We start from the raw sequence: 14,089 nt of genomic DNA on the forward strand, positions 1-14,089 counted from the left end.
AGTGGTTTAGCTTCATATTTGGACTGGACGACCATGAAGCAAGGAAAAGATTCCATCCCACATGGCTCATCCTCAGAGTCTGAAATAGTTTTTGCTCTCTTTAGCTAATTTTTTTTGTTTTGATTTTCCAGTGTTTGTTTTTTAGTTGTTTCAAAGTGCCAGGGATGCACCGGTGGTATGCTCAGTAGGTAAGATACCTCCCAAATGACCCATTAAGCCACCACCTTCAAGGAAGTCTTCTATGAGTAGGAGAAAGGAAAACTAAAGGGGTAGACTTTAGGGGTAATGGTGGTATCAAGAGAGATGCATGGAGAAAGAGAAAGTGAGCAAGTAAATTAAGACCTCCTAGGACTTGGCACAACCAGCCAATTTGTCAAGACTGGTACCTCCTGACCACCCATCTAGAAGGAGTAGAGGCAGAAGAAGTGTATTGCATTGCAGTGTTTTATCTATAAATGGCTTCATGTAAGTTGTTTGACTCAAAGGCAAAAAACAGTGAGTTGAAATCCAAACAGAGTTTTATTTAAGCTCATGATCGGTTTTCAGTAGTTCTTAAAAAATAATTATATTCTTTGAATACATAACAAAAATATTAGTTATATAATGTAACAAAAGCCAGTAAGGCAATTCCCTTGCCAGAAGCATCTGAACATTCTATGTTTGTTAAAAATCATCTGGATGGTTTCATGTCACCAGAAGTAATCTGAGCATATATGACAAGACGTTTATTGCTGGTTATGTCAGTGTTTTCATCGGCCATTGCTGTCACAAATGACAAATTTTGCAGGTCACGTATAAGACTATCCTCAACGTTTGATTGGTTCTCCAGTAACTCTGAACAGGTAGCAGCCAAGTCATACTGATTGGCAGAATTCTTCAAAATGCCAATGGCATCAATTTCTTCAGCCATTAAGTCATGTATTAAATTAAGAAGAGATTTGTATTTAAAAAAGGGATGTCTTCTACACTCAGCCAATGTACACACTTAAGTAGCACTTTCACTACTGTCTTGTTTAGAATGTTTTTGTAAACCTGCATTCAAATCTGCCTGGTGTTGTGGACCTTCAATCAGCAGTTTGTGTTCTGGCAACCCAACATGCCTTGCCAGTGTACTGTTCTGAAAGTTATTGGGTTTTTCTGGCACATTTGTCATGGAGGTTTTTTTAGCCTCTGTACATATATGGCAAAACAAAGGTGTCTTCACTGTCACATTCTTCACCTGACTTAACTTCTTTTTAAAAATGCAGCCAGTGTCTTTTCAGCCATTGCTGCACAAATTATGTTTTATTGTACAAGTAATCATTACCTCAGCTTTGGCTTCACTGATTCAATAAATGCGGTCCAAAAGATCATTTCGTTTGTTTCAGATCTATTTTAATATTTTTCATTTGTTTCGGATCTATTTTAACATTTTTGCCTTGGACACCATTTTCAGACAAACAGTGACAGATTTTGAAACAAAGCAAGGCATACAACTGAGCAAATGGAAATTTTTGCTTCATTGCATGACAAAGATGTACATAAAATAATAGTTTCTCATATGAGAATCACTTTAAAATCAGACATTTATTTTCTGCCTCTTTCTTGGGTGGGGTGATCATACAGTTCTAACATCCTGTTGCTACAAATGAGATGACAGTTACAGGTCACATCAGGTCAGCTCCAGGTTCCACACTCAGTTGTAACCCTATGCAGTATGATAACTTTAGCATATGAAACTGATATGCGCATGTTTTCCTGTTTGGGAGAATTGTAATCTAGCCGTTTAAATAGTTAAACCAAACCATAATTTTATGTTAATCAGCAACAGTGAAGATTTTTAGCTCGAACCTTTGTTTTTTTGTTTATAGCAGATATGATTTTGGTATTCCACAAAAAAAGATGAAAATGTGAAAGGGGGTTTTGGGGGGTCATCCCCCAACAGGGTCTCGTGGGCCAGTGTCCCCGATCCGGGGTTCCTGGGAGCCAAAGGCTTCTGACCAAAATGCATTTTACAATCATAAAAAACTGCCCCTGGTGCAATGTATGATCATAATATGTAACAAAATAATCATCTGAAAAACTAACAAACTTGCCAAAAATGTTCCTCTTGAATAATTTCATAATATTTATTCTCACATGAATTTGTTCTCCAATACTATTGATGCTTGAGTTATTTCATGTGCATGTCAGTGTTCACATCGTTATTAAGTCAAAATAATTTGTCAATTTTTGCAGCAAATATATTATACTTCTCTCTTTTCATAACAAATCTGTCAAATGAACACCAAGTACATCAACTATAAACAAATAATCCCATACATTCATTTATCTTTTTCTCCAATGGGCACAACCTGTTGATATGCCAGTCGAGCTCCTTTTGCAGGTTTGGCAAAGATTTCTTTAGCCTTTCTTTTTGTCACCACTTACTTTTTTGGCTCAATGTGCAATTGTTTCTTCTCCTTCTCAATGAGAGCCTTTTTCAAGCTGTTGCTTGAATTGGTGACATGCAGTGTGCATATTCTGATAGAGGGCTACATCTGTTCGCTCATTCATGAAATCTTTCTTCTTAGAGTAATTAACTGCACTTTCCCCAGATGCCTTCTGAGCTTCAATTTTTCTGTATGCAGCTTCTTTTACAGGTGCTGTTCCAAACTCTTCCAACCGCAATTACCGTAATTCAGATCTTTATTGAGAGGTCACAAAATGCCAGTCCTCTAGCGTTCAATTTTCTTAAAAACTGACCAACTAAATTTCCGTCAACTTTTCGCTCCAGACATTCCCATTTACATACATCTTTTTAAAACCTTTATCTAAACTTTTTGTGACATGGTCTTTCTCAACAACTCGGGACACCATGTTTTGCAAGCATGCTTCTTCTTTCCATTGCCATCAGTTTCCATTACAGGAAGATTCATCAGATGAATTTAAACCTTTGACCAACCAGAATACTGTTTACAAGAGTCGTGTGCTAACTAACATATGGAACGAATAATTTACATGTTGATCCAATTAACATCTAATGTCATTGAATTTTAGTTTAAATACCATGTGATGGCAAATGAATTTGCCATATCTGCTGCTTGAAAAAAAAAATTTACTTTCTTTGGCAAACAACTGAATTTTTTTTCCTCACAGTAGTTCAGTAAAACAATTACAAACAAGTCATAAGGCTGTGTTGTTACCTGGCAGCCTGAACAGCACTGAGCTGGATATTGGGTTCTGTGCTGTAGGCATTTTGTACAATAGACTGAAGTGACTGGCTAGTTGGCTTCTCACTGTCATCAGAGTCTGTGCTGTCTTGTGTTGGGACATTTCTTCGCTTCAAAATGTGTTCATCTCTCTTGGTCTGTAAAAGTATATGAATAAATGTATGCTGAATTCATTTATTTCTGCAGGTAAAAAAAATTCTGATTTAGCAGTTACAGTTTTTGTGATCAGTAATTCAATTTCATGGAATGCTGGTGATTTATATAGGGTTCTCCTTCTCTGATAAATTCTAAGAAATGCTTCTGATTTGTAAGGGCCCCCTCCCTCCACCCTTGAGAGCACTGTACATTGTCTTTAAATTCATTGTCTATAGCAACCATCAAGAAACAAATTTTTATAGTGATTCAAAACAAAAGAGGGTTTAGGAAACTCCAAATAAGGAATCAAGGTTGCTGGATGGATGAGTTTGAAGCAGATGACTGTTGACAGTCCAGTCTGACAGATCTGGTTATGCTATTAAAAAAAGCCTTATGATTTGTAATAATTACATTGAACTTGCTAAATAAAGCCTTCACTTTTGCCAAAATTCTACCATCGATTCCTCACATAAATGATTTCTGTTCTTGTTATTATGGCTTTGATAACCAAAATGTAAATGGGACATTGAAGATTTTAAAGTAGTCTGCCCTATAGCTATTAAGTTTCACAGGTACTCTGAGGCACTGAATTTTTGAATAAGTGTAACTTGTCTGGGAAAAAGGCAAGTCTGGCACCTACTGGTTGATCAGGAAAATGGAGACTTGCCATCGGAAGGTGCAACTTCCTAGGGTTAACTGCCTTCCTCCCTCTAAAGCCAGAGAAGGAGATGGAAAGGGATTACAGCCTACCCATTCTAATGAACTGTTGAGCCACTGGAAACTTAATAACTGGACCAGGGGAGAACAGAGATACATTACAGACTTTCAACTGGGTAGTGGTAGTCTTCAGACCCTGTATGGATTGAATAGAAACATTGGGAAAGGGTGGTGTCAACTTCCCAGACTGGTGATCAAAGCATGGTGCTCTATTCCTGTTGTGACTGAACAGTAAGAAAGAGAAGGGGAGGGGGCGTGACCTGATCCCTTTTCATAGACTAGTGATCAAAGACTGATGCATGATAGATGACCAGTGTCTGATGTCTAAACCCAAAGACCAGTGATTGATATGGATGGATATATGATTGAATATCCTCAATCCAGGAAACTTGACTCAGATGAAAGAGACTCTCCTCAATGTATATGCAGGACTACCCAATCAAGAATACATCCATGCTTTCCTTACATGAGAAAGGCAGGACTTGCACATGGGAGTTGGCAACTTATGTACAATGGGAAAGTCCCCATGATTGTTTCTTCTCTTTTATGACTTTTATGACTTCCTGACACTAGAAAGTAACAATGATTACTCTAATAGCGGAAGCTGACGATGTTCTTACACCAGGAAGTACCAAATGATTCCTTTTTTGGGGGAGCTTATGACTTCTTGCCAATAATTGCTCAAATCATGTAGGACTTCTTGACTTCCTTACACTGGGAAGCAACAATGATTCCTCACTTATAGGAGCTGATGGCTTCCCAACATTGGGAAGTGCTGGTGACCTCTTCTGGAAACAGGATTTTCCTAAGAGAAGACAATGAGGCTTTAACTTTCCTGCCTCTAATAAGGGGATAAAATTTGAAGCAGCACAAATCTGCTGGAAAGTGCATAAAAACCATCAATATCAATGAAAAGGGACAAAATTACAAAATACACAAAGACTGGTGAGAAAACGTCAAATCCAACACAAAACTGCATACATTTAATGGCAATTATGCCAGTAAATACTTTAAATATAGAAAATCATAAAGCGTCTAAAGCGTCAAGTGACACTTGAAAACCACAAGTCCATGGAAAACAAAATGATATTGAACAAAGACATCAAAATGGGATCATGCCATTTTTTGTTCCAAGACTTACAATTAGAACTCACCTTGGACTCACTCTAAGAAAAGCGATAGCAATGAAAAAATAGCACACATTAACTACTACTATTAAAATGGTGATCCCAACTTTAAAAACTCCATGCAATTATCAAGTAACTAACATTCTTTAAATCTGCAGAAAAGGCACTGACGACTGAATAGTTTTGATTGATGAAAGTGAACATGGAAATATTTTTCAAATATAATAAAGGACGTACCTTTCTTAGCTCTATTGTGACTTCTGTTCTCCTCCTTCTCATTTCCTGAAAAACAAATGAAGTTGCAAAATAAAAGGACAAAAATAACTGACACAATATGTTAGCAGAACGCTTGTTTCATTGCTAAGGCTGCTTCAAGTCAATTAAATTTTTACAGAATTGCGACACAGTCCCAGGGTAAGTGGCTTTTAAAAAAATCACGTGCCCAGGCTCAAAATCCACATGCTCAATAGTACCATACTGTTTAACTGTTATTTTGATACCATTTTGAAACTGGCATACTATAAAAATGCTTTTAATTTAACAAATGTCTAGAGTAGATATGCCCCTCCTATGTGTACTTCTGAATCAAAAAAGAACTGTGCAACCATGTCAACTAAAATGCTGATTTTACTTATTTTCACTTTCTGAATGCTACAAAAATCTCTCCATTTCATAATCAAAGTCACAAAGAAATGAAATGAGAGAAGCATTGGAATCTGTATCGCAACCAGTAAAAGCAGTGGCTTCAACTTTCATATTTAGTTCACATGGCAGTATCATGGATGTGTTACAGTTATAGCAAACACTCTGTATAGCAACAGAACCAGCAGTCCTCAAATAGCTCATTACTATTCATGCAGGGCAAGTGATCACTAATTATAGGCAGCCAATGAAATTACAAGTGGAGAACAGAAACAGTACTTTTCCCATTCACTGTTCATGTGAATCACCTTCTAGAAAAACTTCATTGCTTTTGAAACAATTAACAGATTAAGCAGATGATCTTCACAAGGTGGAGTTACAAATGGAGCTGGAAGCTGAGTATTAATAATTTACCAAAGTCTTCCAAGAAACTTCAAAATGAAAATGTAACATTTTGTTGATGAGCTTAAGGTTTCTTTCAGGTAATTTACTTATTAGTTTTTCTGATAAGCCTGTTGTGCAACCAACTTAGAATTAGGGAGGATCCAATCTAGATTGAAGGGGATCCCAGCTATCTGATTTTATGAGCTCTGCAAGAATTTTTAATTCAAAGTACGTTAAGATAAATTAAAAAAACTATTTGTCAGTGTGTGTTTTCAGAAGACTATCCCCACTCTATGGGCAAGATATGAAGAGTAAATACAATTTTTAAACAAGATGGTCAGGGCCTGCATCTCAAACCCATGTTCAATGTACTACTGTGAAACATCTGACTTTGACCCAAAGTCATAATGTTGAACGAAAGCATGCTGCATAATTAAGTCCTAGCTTCCCAAGCATTTAACAAAAGTCCAACAAGGGATTTTGAAAATATGAAGAAAAGAAAAACCTGAACCAAAACTTTCATTGAAATTTCCCTTCTGTGACCTTAACCACAAGGTCAAAGGAACAAGCAAGCATTTTTGGAAGGATGTTGTTGTAGGTTGATAATTATTTCATAAAAGTATAATTAGAATCTCCTGAAGGGTTTAGGCAATAATAAATATAAACAACTTTAATGAAGATGAAAAAAAAACAACACAAATTTCTACAAACTTGACTTTGATCCTAAGGTAAAGGGGGCAAGCAAGCATGCAACAGACTTAATTATCTTAGCTTCATAAAGATTCAGGAAATGTAAGCAAATGAAAACTTCCACCCAATATTGTAGATGCCACTGCTTATAAAGAAAAGTGACAAAGACATGTTGCTTCCTACTTATGTGGACTCAACAAATGGGAATCATTCTTAACTAATACTGACAGACAGGCTCATTTATTACAGGTCTAGTCATGATACAAAAGTATATCAAGTTTCAAAAAGATATCTCTAAGGAAAAATGTGATGGCCAGATAGACATGCCAACTCTAACATACCATAAAATTAATGGGGTATAACAAGCTCACGAGTTTCTCTATTGATAAAGCTAAATAAAAACAGAGATTAAACGTGTAAATGATGAAAATCTCACCAAATCAGGCCAAGTAAAAAAAAAAAAAACGTTAATCTGAAACCATTTTTTTTTCTGACACCATATTTCTGTGCAAACACTATTTCCAGAAATGTTCACATTTGTCTTCTCTGGACTTTCTTCATTTCAGTATTTACTGTACTAAGGACATCTCGGAATGCTTTGTAGTTTCCAAGTTTGAAAACTGAACTGAGAATATATCTATACACAGATCCTTTTATGAAATCACAACAAAAATGATGAAAAATATTTTAAAGCCTGCTACAGGAAACACAATTCTTTGTACTTTACTTCAAAACGAGTATAAAAATAAGCTAGCCAAATTTAACTGGTCTCAATCGAGTCTTTTTCTCACAATGTATCTTACAAGCTTCTCAGGATGATTGGAGTCACAGAAGGAATGACAGACAAACGGACCGAACCATTTCGCTGAGACTAACATCATACTTTACAAGCAAAACTTGTGTACATTGTCTCAAAATTCCTTTATATTATGTCAATTTTACCAATTTTACAATATCCTGATAAAAATCATTTCCAAAGATAAAGATTAAATTAATATGCGGTCTTTTGATAATAATCAAACTCATCTAAGAGCTTTAAAATTTATATCTTTTGATAAAGCTTCAATTTGTGGTCAACAGAATCGCATAGCTCTCACGCAAACAGGTATAATTTACTGTTTGGTTTTTTTTAAGGCCAGGTGTTTCTACTAATTGTTTTTGGTAATTAAATCTGGAAATATTTCAGAAGAAAAGCATATTCAGGGCTTATTTTGAGTAATTTGTTAGTAATGTCAGTGAACACGTGAAATGCCATAAAATAATGCACAAAGTATATGATAACACAGAAATGACAAACATTTCAGGCACATTACCATGTCAATACTAGCAATGTCAAATTCTATTTCATCAAACATATCAAATATGCTTCCAAATTTAAAAGAATTTCAAATGTGGTTAAGTTTTTAAAAATCTTCACTGCAAATAGATCCGTCAAAATCAATATTACAAAAAAAATCAAATAACCTAAAAACATATTTATAATGATGTAAAGAAAATTCTTGTTCTTAGTTACAACAATGCACAGAGTTTATCCTAGTCTGCAATTGTATACTAATTCAGAGAAACACACCATTATTCTGGCTAGTTTGGGCTAAGCCCACCTATAATTTTTCATAAAAGCTGCTTCTGAGTTCTAATATCAATTACTATCTCATTAACTTTTTCCAATGTATCAATGCAACAGTCTGATTTGGTTTTGTGGATTTACAAATCACTGCTGGGCAATTATAGAGAAACCTAATCCCATCCTTTAAATGGTCCGTCTCTAAAAGAGATTTTACTTGGACAAATGTTCCACAGAAATCAAAGCAGTAACCACTGACAAGAATTATAGTTTGCTCATTTGAATTTTCTTGTTTTAGCACACAATACACCACTGAGATAACATGATCTCAGTATCCAAAAGTCAAATTCTCTCTAGTATCAAGTCTATTAAATCCAATTTAGTAACTTATTTATTGGAAAGATGTGTAGTTATATAAGCTACTGTACTGTGGATCACTGTCAATATTTAAATTTGAAGTGACCTATGCAGACACCACACAGTTGATGAACCATGTCTAATTGCCTCAGCATCTCAAATTGTCAGCAATGGTTTCCTGGGAAAGGAAGGGAGAGGCAAGATTGAGTCTGTCCTTGCCATGAACTTGTGAGTGTGCCATACAACCAAACCAAATCAATTAAACATCAAATCATATACAGTTTTTTATTCTGCAAAGAAACAAAAATACAACACCTGTTATTCTGTATTGTTTTCTAATTCTTTTTTTTATCCAGCTTTAATTCAAAATAAGCAGTCACATGGCTGTTTATCTCTTGCATTTCTTCATACAGCTCTGCCCCTCTCAGAAATTGTTTATTTGGTAAATGGCGTTTCCATTTGCATGTTATCTGATGAAATTTTAATATTCTAGTTTGATCATGTTGAGATAACATGCACCCAATCCTTTGGCCCAACTTTAATCCTTTCACTTAAAATTTGTTTTCACCTACTGTTCTTCGTGCAGGTTAGTGCAACTTCTTTTCACAATTACAGTGGAACCCCGCTATAACGTGCCCCGCCATAACGCGAATTCGGATATAACGCGGTCGTAGCATGGCTCCCGAAATTTCGTATATTCATTCACACATGGAGAAAAAAAATTTGGAGAAAAGTAAAAAAAAAAACAAAACAAGAAATTAACTTCATATTGGGCATGAGATTAGTTGTGACTTTTAAAATAATATGATCGTGGCATGGTTCCTGAAATTTGAAATTCATTTACGTGTATTTTTATCGGACCTTGAAAATATTTGTTTAACGTACGAGAAATAGTGTGTAAAACGTTTATTATAATTTGGTGGAAGAATTCGCGTATGACTTTTAATAATAAACGATTGGAACTTAACAATTTATCCAGGTTCTTTAAGTGATTTTAGAGAAGTGATCGTGTATGAATTCTAACATAATACGATATATATAACGTACGAGAAATAGTGTGTACAACGCTTGGCTTCTGAAATTTATCAATTTGAACAGGTTGTGGTGAAGCTCCGTATTCTACTCTAGAAGAGAAAACTGGTTTCATTAGGTTTTTGAATTGTTAAGCCGAAGTAAACATTATCGGAAGTGTTACTTATTACGGATCCATGAGTAAAGCCAGTAAATCGTCTTTGTGATTGTCTTCCATGAATTCTGTATACAGTCGTTGCTCAAACAATAGCCGACATGGGCTTCTTATTTAACTGCAATCACAGCCAAGCAGCAGACAAAGCTGTGGTTGATACAAGAGTCGCACAATTTAATAAACATCAAAGGACGAAAGCCGCCAACATGTATGCTGTGCTTGGCGGTGTGATCAAACAACAAACAGTTGAAAGTAAATAATATCCACTTTATTATCTGTATATTAAAAGGGTATGAAATTGTACATCCGTTCAGCTTAATTTTGTTTTATATAAAAAGTGATTCGTAACCATTGCAGGCCTTCATTACTTAGTTATCGAGCTTTATCTGTGTACGTTGTTCGCTTATATAAAAAAATATTTTACTGTTATGGAAAAGCAAGTTCAAAAACGCAAGTCGTTTTCTGCTAAAGAGAAACTGTATGCCCTAGATCAACTAAAGAAGGGCAAACAACAAACTCAGCTTGCCAGAGATCTAGGAATCAGCGAGTCCACTTTGCGAGGGTGGAAAACAGATGAAGGAAAGCTCCGTAGTCTACCCAACATTCTTGAAGAGGAAACTGGTTTACAGCATAAAAGGGTTAAGTTAGCTAATGACAATGTCCTAGATTCATCTTTGTACCAATGGTTTGTACAAGCTCGCTCTGAAGGTGTTCCAATTTCTGGCCCAATTCTGAAAGCCCAAGCAGAGAAATTTGATCGCCGTATCAATGGAGATGATTCCAAATTTAAGGCGAGTAATGGCTGGCTAGACAGATTCAAGAAAAGGCACGCTATCAGCCAAGTTCTTGTGTCTGGGGAAATCCGCTCCGCTGACAAAGAGGCTGCCAATTCCTACCCGATTGGGCTTAAAAAGTTGCTGGAGGACAGTTGCTACACAGCCGACCAAGTTTACAACTGCGATGAGACTGGTTTATGTTATAAAATGTTACCCGATCGCACCCTTGCAACCAAGACTGACAGTCACAAACGAGGTTTCAAGAAGAGGAAGGACAGAGTGACTCTCTTATTTTGTGTTAACAAGTCTGGCAGCCACAAAGTCAGACCTCTGATGATTGGAAAATCGAAAGCTCCCAGATGTTTTCATCATGTAAATATGAAGGCACTTCCATTTCAGTACACTAACAGCAAGAATGCTTGGATGAATAGCTCCATATTTGACGACTGGTTTCACAAAACATTCGTTCCAGATGTTCGGGCTCATTTACGAAAACTCAAGCTGGAGGAAAAAGCTCTCCTCCTGCTGGATAATTGCCCTGCCCACCCCCCAGCGGAAAATCTTGTCAGCAGTGATGGCAAGATCAAAGTTTCGTACCTCCCGAAAAACACTACGTCAGAAATCCAGCCACTTGACCAAGGCATAATTTCCGTATTTAAACAAAATTATCGCCGTGAAATGATAAAGGGAATGGTAGCAGATAATAACGCATCCGTCGACACATCATTGGCATTACTCAACTTAAAAGAAGTATGTCACCTTGGAGGTAAAGCCTGGGATGCTATCACTGCACACTGCATTGAACGATGCTGGATAAAGGGTCTTGGGCCAGCTTTTACGCCCTCGACACAAAATGATAGTGACGATGAGCTTGAATTTACAGGATTCACTGAAGACGACGTACGTTTAGCAGAAGAAGCACTCAAAAAATACGAGCACAGTCATCATGATATCCTTAACTGGTATTCAGTAGATGACATCTGCCCTATATACGAACACATATCAGATGACGAAATTGTTACAAATGTCAGCAGGAAGAATGAAGCTGCACAATCAGAACCTGAAACCAGTGACGATAATGATAACGATGACGATGGCACCCCAACTCCCGCACCAAAAGTGTCTGAAGCAGTAGTACATTTAGAAGCAAGTTTAAGGTGGCTGGAAACACAAGATGTTGACAGCGTCAAAGTCCTTCAATTAAGAAACATTCTTGACTTTGCTAGAACCCAACAGTTCGCAGCAAAGAAGCAAACGTCATTGGATATATTTTTCAAGAAATGATGAAATTTAAATTTGGAACCACACTGACTTTGCACTTTGCGCAACGATTAATTTAACAGTCTTCACACGTTTCTTTTGATGTTCACAAAATCTGAAATAAAAGTTATTTGCACGCTGAAATCATGCGTTGATTGTTAATTATTCCTGCAGTTGTCGCATATGATAAAATTTTAGCGGTATGAAATTTGTACAGACACCGTATGTAGACCCAGGAATAGCTGCATGCAATGACCGTATGATATCAGACAGCAAGTAAATGGTTTCAATATTTTGTTCATCCTATATTTTACACGACGAATTCAGACTATTACAAAATTATTGAATATTTTAAATCTACGATTTTCAATGAAATTACATCCATTATGGATGAACTGCATGCCACGACGGCACGGTAGCATACGGTGTTGATACACTTTTCATGATATAGCGATAGTCTGGTATTATTGGTCAATCTGTATTATCGTTCAAACAAATAAAAATAAGTAAATGTTTTTAATGCACAGTAATAACCTATAAATATATTAGCCATCGATTATTTTGAATATATCTTAATTAATGCATTCCAGTTAATATTCATCTGATGATAAGCCGACTTTTGATTATTGTACATGTATACAGATATATGTTCTCGAAAAAAAAGTTAAATATTGTAAAACCCCGCATTAACGCGACCCCGCTTTTAACGCGATCCGATTTTATGGACCCCGATCATCGCGTTATAGCGGGGTTCCGCTGTAGTTAACTGAAACTAATGACATCTCACTTTTAAATACAAGTTGGTGTAAAGCAACAGATCAAAACCTATTCTCTCTCTATGCTGTTAATTGAGCCAATGGCTTAATGTTGTTTAAAAAAAAAAACACAAAATATGTCTAAATATTTTAAAATACATGTACATATACCTAATGACATCTTGACCAGCAATAGGTATTTTTGTTGATGTGTCTATTTCAGACATACATGTTTGTGAAGAAAGCCATGTTTTTACCAATCTGATTTTGCATCTTTTTGTTTTAAATAATGGCCACATAAGAAAGCTCCCAATCAAATAGATAGCACAGCTTATGTGTGGCAGCAGAGATTATTTATTGTGAGAATGAGTATGGATTTACACGTTGATTTGATGATTTAATACACTATACTGAAGTAAAAAAAAAACTGCATCTATTAACTTGTAAGGGGAATGGCATGCCCCACCATGCTCTCTCTCTGTTAACTCTCGCACATGCTTGTTGCTGGAGTCACAAACAATCCACCCACTTCACTGATACCATGTTCACTCTGCAGTGGTGGTCATCAGTGTCCAAGTGAGTTGTGTGCTGAGCTATTCTCCATGAGAAGCCGCTGCAACTCTATCTGGATGAACAAGAGATGGCAGAGGGACTTTTTTAAAATTCCTATCCATGCTCCATCCACCCTCCTAGATGTTTGGAGAAATTCAAAATTGCACAAGCTGTACTGTATCAAATCCATCTGCTTTTTGTTGTCTACTTTAATATTTATTGACACTCCCTGCCAAGCCTCAGTGAAAACACAGAACTGTCAACTAAATCTACATGTAGTTAAATGACAGAGTAGGGATTCTGAACAAATTTTTTTTAGGACTGAAACAACAAATTAAATGAAGGCAGCTATTCTTCTTGTTTATTTTTTAACTCAATACAAACACGTTCCTTTAGTAATGATGATAGAGGTTAAGGCCCAAAACTTGACAACCTGTTTCATTTAATACAGGAAATATCTCAAATATTTCTATCGGAAGTGATTTGATCACAATCAAATAAAACACGGTCATATGACGAAATTACTTTAATTTTGATATCATGCCTGCATGCATCCAAAATTTGTCAAACTGTTAAATGCTTTTAGAACCACAGGTGGTATCTTTTGGACCAACTATAAAAACCTAATTTGGATGTTTGGATTTTCACATTCAGACTTAATGTTTTCACCAAGATTAATACATGGTTACTGACTCCTCTTATACGCATGATGTACACTGCAAAAACTGTGAAATGGCTGGTGACTTCTGTAGA

At 36.2% G+C, this 14,089-nt stretch overlaps 1 protein-coding gene across 2 annotated transcripts in view; it reads right to left on the bottom strand.

The window, feature by feature from the left end:
• The window catches only part of LOC149798881 (importin subunit alpha-4-like), a 61,591-nt gene that overhangs the window by 41,264 nt on the left and 6,238 nt on the right, over positions 1–14,089 (bottom strand). For both annotated transcript variants that reach the window (XM_089957799.1, XM_089957798.1), the window contains exons 2-3: positions 5,408–5,452; positions 3,165–3,328 (exon numbers count right to left, since the gene is read on the bottom strand). In XM_089957799.1, the coding sequence (XP_089813925.1) occupies positions 3,165–3,328; positions 5,408–5,452 (209 nt within the window). The remainder of the gene's footprint in view (positions 1–3,164; positions 3,329–5,407; positions 5,453–14,089) is intronic.

This window comes from Sinohyriopsis cumingii, chromosome 5 (assembly GCF_028554795.1).
Source record: "Sinohyriopsis cumingii isolate HCF-2022 chromosome 5, ASM2855479v2, whole genome shotgun sequence".
Taxonomy (NCBI): Eukaryota; Metazoa; Mollusca; class Bivalvia; order Unionida; family Unionidae; genus Sinohyriopsis; species Sinohyriopsis cumingii.